The 11101-nt window shown below is 34.2% G+C and overlaps 1 protein-coding gene across 22 annotated transcripts; it reads left to right on the forward strand.

Moving 5' to 3' along the window:
* LOC104726569 (hexokinase-3-like) lies at nt 3535–8548 on the forward strand. Of its 22 annotated transcripts, none has more exons than XM_010445547.1 (14): nt 3535–4628; nt 5337–5487; nt 5591–5770; nt 6074–6148; nt 6300–6455; nt 6556–6628; nt 6714–6812; nt 6913–6971; nt 7107–7252; nt 7369–7419; nt 7489–7590; nt 7882–7965; nt 8043–8178; nt 8280–8548. In XM_010445547.1, exons 1-8 carry the CDS (start codon nt 4357–4359, stop codon nt 6933–6935), a joined length of 1029 nt encoding a protein of 342 aa, XP_010443849.1. In that variant the 5' UTR covers nt 3535–4356; the 3' UTR covers nt 6936–6971; nt 7107–7252; nt 7369–7419; nt 7489–7590; nt 7882–7965; nt 8043–8178; nt 8280–8548. The 22 variants fall into 22 exon arrangements, with proteins under 22 accessions (XP_010443849.1, XP_010443904.1, XP_010443913.1 ...); XM_010445602.1 differs by having other exon boundaries at nt 6714–6806; nt 7107–7267; XM_010445611.1 differs by having other exon boundaries at nt 6714–6806; nt 7173–7252; nt 7518–7590.

The raw sequence follows: 11101 nt of genomic DNA on the forward strand, positions 1-11101 counted from the left end.
TAATAATACTCTCGCGCTTAGTCCAGATCAACAACTAGTAAAAATATATTATAACAAATCAATAAATTATTAGAATTATAATATAGAACTAATAAACTACATTTCATAATAGAAAGTGTTTTTAGTCAAAAGGATTACAACACCATTCTCCGACCAATTCTATCGGAGTTCGACTCTACTAAAATGTGTTATCTCGAAAAAAACTAACAGTTAAGTGTATTATAAAAATTAATATATTTTAATTGGTTGGCAAACAAAGTAAGTTTGACCCTTTTTGATAGGTAATGTCATAATCAGGGAAAAAAAACACTTCAAATGTAAAAAGTTTACGGTCTTAAACATAGGATAATCATTGTAAATATATTTTTTTAAATGATTAATTAGACGGATACAATTTTTTAGTTAAAAAAATATATATGTATTATATGGACAAATTCCCTATAGGGCCAAGTTTTTATTTCCACAATAATGGGAGTTCGAGTAGTGTGACTGTCCACTTTCTTAAACACTGAATTTTAACCAAGCATAACCATGGTTGACCAATTTAAGAGAATATAGCATACATGTTTTTCTTATACCGCCCAAAAACTAAAAGAAATTACCTGGAAGGCTAGAAATCATACTAATTTACTTTGATTTTAATTTAATCTTTAATCTAACTAGATTTTTACTCGCGGTACACCGCAAGACAATATTTTTATTACAAAAAAAATTTAAGAATTATATCTGTTTGTTAATTTTGTTTCTTTTGTTTAGTGTTTAAGATTGTATAATTATATTTTGATTGTTATATCTAAAATTTGACCAGTTGTATACCGCAGACACATGACAATTATTTAGTTTTATTTATACTAATGTTACATTTGAATCATATCGAATTTTTTATTGTTATAAAAATTTAAATTTTTAGTGCTTTTTAGATTTAATCCGTAAGTTTAATGTTTTTTAAATTTAAATACTTTTTTTTGGTTTACAGATGCATGGATAACACCATGTGGTACAAAAATAAACCATATCAGATAGGAAAATAGGAAAACAAATTAAGTAACAATATGTGAAGTGACCTTAGTGCAGTGGCCAATTGTAAGTCTTTAATGCACAAAGCACTATCACACCAGGGATTGAGTCCCGCTCCCTACGAATGTAGGGATTTGGCTAATGGGTCGGCATGTTGTGGCCTAATGGTTGACAAAAAAAAAAATAAGTAACAATATCAGTTTCAAGAATAAACAGAGAAAAGGTAACAAATAATCACATTGTCGTTTATTTTTGAAACATTTGAGTAACAATGAGTGAAGGATTTTCACGTCACGCGGTTTTGCAAGGACGAATAGAGTTATGTAACCTTTTTGTGCTTGTGTTTAACGTTTTTGATGTGGTGAATAATAAGTATTTATGTGTAGATGGTAGGGTTTTATGCGAGTTAGTGTAGATAATCTTGGTGAGCAAGTTTAATATTAGAAGTAGTTTAACTTGTATTCTTACAGTTTCATCAGCCAATATCAACTCTAGGGTTTCTCCTCTGTTGTTTGTATACAGACATCAGTTATGGAGAACTTTCACTTGTACTCTCCACACTTTCTTGTACGGACAGATATCTCGCAAGAAAGCAAATGATGCAGCCATTTCTCTCGAGTTATGTTTGGATATGCAATTGTAGGTTTTAATCGTGGGTGGTGTTATGTTTAATTTGTGAATGTAGTATTTATAGATTCCAATATGCTTGATGAGTAAAGACTTTACGATGTACTCACTTGATGAGAGATTTCAGCAATCAACGTTTTATAAAAACAAAGACTTTTTCGAGCAATATTTACTTTACAAATAAGATATATAAAGAATTAAATGTTTGTCTTGGTGGTAACATTACGTATTTCTTTGGAAATATAAATTTAATAGGCTGATAATTATGCATTTGATTTTAGGAATAGGTCTTCACTCCATTGTATCTTTGAGATTTGTAGAGATTATATTAATCGAATGTGAGAGATTATGGCAATAGGATATTATAATTTTGCTCAATTTCTCATATTGTAGGTAAGTGAGTTTTCTGAATTGTTAGGGATCAACATTACAAAATAACAATTTAAATAAATACAAATAAAAAGGTATAACCCAAAATATATTTAAAAAATGTATATATAAATAATAACAAATTTATACTATAAATCAAAGACGACTAGAACCAATGAGTCTCCGCTCTTTCTCATATCATGACAACGTTGTGAGAATCCTTATTTCATTCTTATTAGTGACCTCAACAGTTCCTAAACATGTGTATGGATGGATTTCCTTTTTAGTTAACAAACAAAATTGAGAATTAGATTTACACATTCTCTCAGTTCATGAATTAGAACATTTTATATGGTCTTTTTCTTAAATGTTATTCGAACCGGTAATTTCTAAGTTTTACGTCAAAATATTTACCATTTGAGTTAATGACATGTGTCTAACCATGGTTACTATGAACATCTTTGCTCCACGACCGTCCATTAGAGGATTCCCTACTTACACACGTAATGAGAGAGGCAGAGTGTCTAGCTTTCATCTCCCGATGAGTGAAGTAATTGAGGTATATTTCTCCACGAAAAAAAAACCTGGTTTTACTCTTGCAATGAACATGGTAAATTTCGCGGACCAAACCACTTAAATTAATTATTAATGTGGAAAAAATAAAGTGTCACGCACATACGTACCAAAAGAGAGCTTTTTTTTTTTGGTAAACAAAGAGAGCTATATTGATGTGTCATTACAGATCTACATAGGACAGTAATCTCTAATACCCCTATTCATCAAAACAATTTCTCAAAAACCCTTCAATGGTAAAAAAGACAATATTACTCTTAATGAAGATTGTTAAAGGTTAAATATAATTAAATCGGTAAATGTTCAACGAAAAACACAATAGCTCAGTGGTTGCGAGTTTCATGCGCACCCGCGCGCCCAGAGTTCGAATCCCACTATGCGAGGTACAACTAGGGTGCAACTGGTACAACTAGGGTGCGACTAGTACAACTAGGGTGCGACGGGTACAACTAAAATGCGATGGATACAACTGGAGGTACAAACTAAGGGATATCCAGTACAACTGGATGTAGTTGTACGTTCAATTTTCTTTTCAAAATTGTTAGAGGGTAGTTTCGTCATTTCATTAAAGAAGGGGTAGTGAGAATAAGTGGAGGTGATGCAGAAAAGAATTTCTGGTATAGGGGCACCAGAGAATTAAATCCGATCTACATACGATTCATGCATGAAGATGGCATCAATCAGAGATAATATTACAAATAGATTTGAATATCATTAAAAACGAAACCTGAAAATCAAAAGAAAACAAATCTATAATTAAAATTTAGGGAAATTACCTATAATATTACATAAAAGTAGGTTTATTACTAGACTAACACGTTGAGATTTTCGACTTACTAAAATAACACATAAAAGTTTGATTATTACTTCTAAACCAGAGTTGTGTGTTTTATTACGATAATGCAATTTATAATTAAATTTCTCTTCTAAATAAAAGATTGTTTCCTTCATCGTGTCACCTAATCTCATTTCTCTTCTTCTTCTTCGCTGAGCTCTCTACAGCGAACAAAGCAAATTCTTTAATCCTTCTCTCTCTCTCCCTCGCTTTTTGGTTTTTCAGATCAAAAAGCTTTTTCCAATGTTAGTTTCTTTCTCAATTCGTTTTCGTTTTTAATAAAAAAAATTTGGTTTTTAGAAACCGGGTTAATCCATTCTTTGATTCTTACGATTTATTCCTCTGAATTTTTTGTTAGTAGCTGAGTTCTCCTTTAGATATTTTTTGATCTGGTTCACGTCTTTCTTCGATTAGGGTTTCAATTTATTTGCTTGCTTATAGATCTGTCTCCCCTGTAAAATGTTAATTAGGTATGAACAATTTTTTTTTATTTATCTCTTTTGTAAAAACAGAGAAAACAGAATAAAAACAATGGCAGCAGCAACATCAGCTTCTTTGTTTTCAATTGGATCTTCTTACTCGTCTAAAGCCAGCTCATTTACACCACAGTCTAGGGCACAAGCTGTGAACTTTAACTCAATTCCTAGTTTCATCGGTCTTAGATCAACCTCACTCATTTAGAAAGGCGGCGGAAAAAAAAAGTCTAAGAGAGAAAAAAAAAGTTAAAATAAAAAAAGTAGTAGTTGATGATGATGATGATGAAGATGTTGGTGGAAGAGACTCGTATAGGGTTTTCTAATAGGCGTTGTTGTTCGCTGGTTCTGAACTCCTGTTTATTATTGGAGTAAGTAAAAAAGCGCCACAGAGTTGAGAGAGAGAGAGAGAGAGAGAGAGAGATTTTTTTTTTTTGGTTCTGTTTTTTTTTTTGGGTTGTGATGGGGAAAGTGGCGGTTGCGTTTGCGGCTGTTGCGGTTGTGGCGGCTTGTTCAGTTGCGGCGATGATGGTTGGGAGGAGAATGAAGAGTAGGAGGAAATGGAGGACTGTGGTTGAGATTTTGAAAGAGTTGGAGGATGATTGTGATACTCCCGTTGCTAGGTTGAGACAAGTTGTTGATGCTATGGCTGTCGAGATGCACGCTGGTTTGGCTTCTGAAGGTGGCTCTAAGCTTAAAATGCTCCTCACTTTCGTCCATGTTTTGCCCACTGGGTAAGCCTGATTAGGGATTTCATGCTTAACTTTGATTTGAGTAATGTGTGAAAGATGAATCCTTTCTTCTCTTCTCTTCTATTTGGTCCTTGATTTATCAAGATTTAGTGATCTCAGGTTCTTTCTGTTTACTCTACATTGCATGATCTCACCAAAGTCCTTAATTTTACTGTTTGTTAAATGTAGTAAAATAGAATGTTTTGTTGCTTGATTCTTATATATATGACAATCACTTGCTCAACGAGCTCGTTCCTGGTCGTGGTGGCTCTTTAAGGGTCTCTCGTGTTTGAGCTTTAGTTGGAGGGAGCCAGGGAATTTAATAAGTGTCAGTGGGTACCATTTTGTGCAAAAAAAAAAAAACAGATCCTTTGATTTTGTTCTCTTCTTTTCGTTTATGTGAATTTTAATTATCCGGGGAAAGCTTTTAAGGACTTCTCCTTTCTCTTTTCCTTCTCTCTTATCTCTTACCTTTACTTTGGTATCTTGTTCCTATCTACTAGATTGCTACTGCTCATAGGAAAATGAACTGGTTTCTTCATATTTGTAGCCATTGGATTCTCTCTTTTTTCTTTGAGGAAACGTATTTCAATTCTTTTTTTTTTGTTTCTAGACTCATCATTGTCACAACTAGTCTGTTTGTTCAAATAGTTTACATCCAATCATTGCTGTTGTGTGTTGGATTGCACTGACTGACTGCTTTTGTTTCAGGAGGGAGAAAGGAACTTATTATGCACTTCACCTTGGTGGCACTTATTTTAGAATTTTAAGAGTTCATCTCGGTGCTCAAAGGTCGTATCTAGATGTTCAAGATGTTGAACGACATCTGATACCTTCACATCTGATGAACAGCACTAGCGAGGTGACTATTTTGCTTATTATTTCTTACCAGTCCTTGCTTGTTATATAATAATGTAAGCTACATTATTTAGTCTCTGTTGATTTTTTTGTTCACATGATTGCAGGTTCTTTTCAACTTTCTCGCCTTCTCCTTGGAAAGGTTTATCGAAAAGGAAGAAAGCGGGTCCGATTCACAAGGTGTTAAAAGGGAACTTGCATTTACGTTTTCATACCCTCTCAAGCATACTTCTATTTCTTCAGGAGTTCTAATTAAATGGACCAAAGGTTTTGAGATTAGTGAAATGGTTAGTCTTATGATACTTACATTACTTCTTATATTCTTTGCAACCTGTGGTTGTATTTAAGATATTTTTTGTTAATTTTAATAATAATTTCAACTCGTACCAACTTGATAGAATTACTCTCTCTAATATCAAAATTCTATCTGATGTCCTGAGAGTTATCTTGGGTTAACAAGAGTGGATGACCTTTAGCTTAACTATTGGCTGTGTTATAATTTTGTGGCAATGTAGTCCACCTCTTGGAATTTGGTGTGAGTACAGCATAAGCTAAACAGTAATATGATCGTATATGCCCTACTGTTTTAGGTCGGGAAGGACATAGCTGAATGTCTACAAGATGCGCTGGACCGAAGAGGCCTAAATATGCATGTTGCGGCTCTTGTAAGTGCTTTGTCACTGGAACATATTTCTTTTTCTTACCTCTTTTACAATACGCCTTAGCAGAACTCCAAACAAAATGTCTATGTAGCTGCTGCGAGAAATTCTTATGAAATGATGCTTGGTTCTGATTTCTGTGTCCTCGTTTGAGCAGGTGAATGATACTGTTGGAGCCATGTCACTTGGATATTATCATGATCCAGACACGGTTGTAGCAGTTGTATTTGGGTCAGGTAGTAATGCATGTTACTTGGAACGAACTGATGCCATAATCAAGTGTCAGGGTCTGCTTACAACTTCTGGAAGCATGGTACTGAAAACTATTTCATCGTCTATTTCAAGAAACCAGCTATCATGCTTTAGATCCCAGAGAAATAAATGTAAAAGATTCGTTCTTTCTTAATTTTCAGGTAGTCAATATGGAGTGGGGTAATTTTTTGTACTCAATGTGCTCGAATTTAGTACTCAACCGATCCATGAATTGTGAGCCGAATTTGCTTTCTAAATTTGTTCTTGTTTCTTTATTTTTGATCGAGCCTCAGATTTTGGGTTTAATATGTTTCTGTAGTATGGAGAATTAGGTTTCCTGGAGCTTCGAACCTCAATGCCATGGGTTCCTTATTCCAGATAGAGTATCTATCTATGGGTCCAATATTAGTCGGTCAGGGTTTGTTCTCAGACCTCTCTATTATATTATTGGCAAATCCTCTTCTCTTCTCCATTGACTATCTATCACCTGATGATTTTGTTTGCTATCTCTCTCATAGGTTCCGAGCCAACCAAGCAATGACCCCTATCTTGAAGGAGATTTCTGCCACGATCCAAGGTTGGTTTGTTTCTTCTCTTGTCCTTCTTTGTTTAATTTTACTTTACTTAGAGAACTCTTCACTTTCATCATCGCTAACTCTAACCTCTGCTCGGTTGTTACCTTTGGTCGTGTCATGACTCGTGAATGATGAAGAATATGATCATTGTGGCTTGACCGACAGTGTTTTGAAAATTCTATGAATTGTGCTTTTGGTGTTAGTTGGCAGCCCACGTATTCTTCTCCTTCCTTCCCCTTTGTCTGAAATCAAAACGGAACAGAGGAGTCAGGACTGATCTTTGGTATTGATTAGAGGAGTCAGGACTTATTCCTTCTTCTTCTAAATCTCCATGATTCTTTTTTTTTTGTTACTGAGATGTGGTGTGTGATTTGAATTTTCTTGTCTTTTGATTCTTAGAATCGTTGAAGCATTATAATGGCGACGAGAGAGCAAACAAGTCAGAGAGAAGTATATATCTTTTTTTGTGTGTGTTCTTCTAATAAATCTATATGGTTTTGACTAAGTTAGGACATATAGGTTTGTTTCTTTTTGATTCTATGGAACAGGTGGGCTTTGATTGATTTATTTGACTCTCTCTCTCTCGTCGCCAACATGCAGGCGCCATTAGAATCACTCAAGGTTAGTAAAAATATTGTCCAAATGCAGGCGCCATTAGTGTTTCTCGATGGTTTTGCACCGATGATCACCTATCACCCGATAACCTACAAATCTAATGTCATGAGTTTGTGGCCTCTAATCCTACTAAAGCCATGATTGTTCGATATTTATCTTATATAGGCAAGAAGCTCATAAGTATGCTCTCGGATCTTTGCCTTGGCATTAGCGAAATCAGAATTGTTAGATATTGGCTTAGTGAATAAGCGGAGAAATTAATATGTTTCTCAGGCCAATAGCATTGATGTTTTGCAGGAAGATCAGCACCTGAGAGAGAACTTAGCAAGGAATTTAATGTTTTGGAGGCGGGTCTATGGAATTCGATATCTCTGAACAAAGGTATTTGAGAAGCTTTTGTTCAGTGAACTAAAACGATACAAGAAACGCCTTGACTAAATAATCTTCAAACATCTCAGGATGTTATAAGGGACAGGAGACTATAGCGAGACTCATAACATATGATGGAATCAAGCAAAGGTTTAAGGTTATGTGGACTTAATCTCTCTGCACCAGCAGAACCCGGCAGCACCATCACAGTCAATGGGAAAAAGGGTTTGAGCGTTTGTGTGCATACCTTAGTAGATAAAAAAATAACAAGAAAAGCCAAATTTTGTGTTGCTATTCTTTAACTAGTGTATAAACGTTATTTTCAGGTCGGGAAACTAACAAGCTACACTATGGTAAGAAACGGGTCTGGCCATTTTGGGTTAGGCTACATCAAGAAACAAGAGCATCGTGGAGCTTTTTGTTTAGTCAGCCAATTTATTTACACATATTTAGCTCTTTCAACTTGTTTGGTTTCTGCACTTGTTCTCTATGGGCTTTTTGATCTTATGCTTAGTTAAAAAAACCTCTTTGTTCTTCCCTCAAATTATTATAACTTTTATATGAAGGTTAACATAAAAGCCTTTTTTTTACATTAGCTATTACATGAAATCATGCACACATAGAGGTGTGGGGGCTATGACTCTAATTGGACCAGTTCTGACTTCTGAGTCAACCATTATTAAAATGACAATTAGAATGAGAAATCTCTCAACACACATTATTAATTTTGGACCATTTAATCACCATGTATTAGTTATATAGACATGACATAATCATAACAAAGAAAAAAAGTTACTTGGGGTTGATCTTGTATCGCTGTCATTTGCCAAACCAATGAAAAAAGAGAGGGGCCAGGTTTTCAGAAACGATCCTTGGCTCAGTCTCCTAATGAAACCAACCAAACCCACAAAAACCAAAACGTGGTCATGGATTCGCCACCGTTGAAGAAGCGAGAACGGCGTCGAACGGACTTGTGTTATGTATGAACTGCTGGTTGGTTTATGAAATGATGTATATCTTTAAGAATGTTTATTATCTATAAATTGAATCAATGTTTTACAAATTAAGCTGGTTCCACCAAATGTAAATAGCCTCATACAATTGCATAACATAAGAGTCATAACATTGAATATTATAGCATCGGAAAAAACAATAGATCATAGCAGATATAGAAGTTTGTTTGATTTGCAACAGAGAAGGAGGGACTGAGATTTGTTTGGTTGTAATTAATAGAATTTTAGGGTGAATGTAAGGTTTTATGTGCAACTATATCACTTAGGAACAATTGACAAAATTTCAGTATAAATTGAACTACTTGGTGCAACTGTACTAGAGCTCTTAAAATAAATTTAAATATGGATCATGTGAAAACGAAAAAAAAGATAGATTTTTGGCGACGGGATATTCAATTAAAATCAGGTATAGTCTAATAGTGTTTCATCAAGTGATAAAGATTCTGTTAGTTAGTAACTAAACGTTGATCAACGCTACCAACGTACGTTTAAACCAGGTTCCTGCAAAGGAAACTGCAGTTTCAAGGATAGATACTACTAGTCAGAAAAATAGCAGGTATTGAAACTCACTTTACTCATGCATCACCATTCTAGAACTTTTCTATGTCTTGTTTTGAGTCCTAAATTTGTGTTCTTGTCCTGAAACAGACTTGCAAAATCAGATCGCATGGAGAGAAAAGATTCCAACTCTCACTGTTCTTCATCTTTTGTATCAAAAAGCAACGGGACAACAGAGAAACAGAAGGAGGTAACATGTTGATGACCATGACCATACCAAACTGTCTCCACCTTTTTCCTCTTATATAATAACGCGACGGTTTAACAATTCCTTGACAGCTAATATTTCTTTTTCAAATTCAGCCTTCCAGGTTTAACTCAAGATCTGTAGAGAGGATACACTTACATGCCAAACCAAAGGTATTTACTCATGAGGAAGTTTCTAGCTTTTTTAAGCCTCCCAAGAAAACCTTATTGCAGTACTTTTCATTACTGTTGTGTATGATCTCTGAGCATTACTGTCTAATATCAGACTGAAGCAACAAATGCTAAAACTCGTATTTCCGGTTAGCCTATAATATAAATTATTAATTAGCAGTTGGCCACAAGATTTATTAGTACAAGGTTTCCATAACACAATGTTCATAAAAACTTGGGTTTCACCTCTTTTGCTTCATTTGAGGTGATCACTTACTAAGTCTTCCTTATACTATAAAGAGTGTTTTATGTGAAAACGATAGTATGTATTAGAAAGTGATTAATTCTTGTATTGTTCATTAAACATGGTTCTTTAATAGTTTAATATGTAATGAAATTCGTATAAACCTTAATTATCATTTTCATATTTTAAATATAAATGCAAATCTAAATATATATTTAGTTTTACCTAGTTGAACTGAGTATTATATATTTATGTTATCTAAATATTACCCTCTATAGTTAAAATGTAATTTTCTGTGGTTATTATTCATTATCTCTCAGAAATATAATAAATAAATAAACAATTACGAATTGCATAGGTTGTTCTAGTAACATCTCTTACTTTTTCTAGTAACATCTCTTACTTGTTCCATTTCCGGTGAACAATTAGCTAGGGTTGCAGAAGAAGATATGTTGAAGATGACTACAAAATTACAATAATATCGTTCATTAAAACGGATTTATGGACGTACACTAAGCAAAAGAACGTTATGTACGTACACTAATCTCAAGAACGTTATGTGCGTATGCGTTCATATGTACGTACACGTCTATATGTACGTACACGTTCGATTTTAGGTTTAATGAACCCGAAATTACCAGAATATCCTCGTCTTCTACCTCTAACATACGACTGAAAACCCTAATTTTCCCTGCCTCACTTTATTTTTTCACGACTTATGTCTATTTTTTTGGTTTCACTTGTGGGTTTTTTACTCAACTATTATAGATTTTCATCTCAACATCTGATTTCTAAATTAAAAACCTATAAAAAGTGAGTTATATAGATTTTCGAAAAGATATCTAGCTCTTCCATGGATGAACCCAGAGGAAAGATTAACGAAACAGAGTAGGAAAAAGACGTTTGCTCCGGCCGACAAACAGAATACGATTGATGAATCTGCTACAAACGTTATTACATGAACACCATAGATCGG

The sequence above is a fragment of the Camelina sativa genome, chromosome 2, assembly GCF_000633955.1.
Source record: "Camelina sativa cultivar DH55 chromosome 2, Cs, whole genome shotgun sequence".
Taxonomy (NCBI): domain Eukaryota; kingdom Viridiplantae; phylum Streptophyta; class Magnoliopsida; order Brassicales; family Brassicaceae; genus Camelina; species Camelina sativa.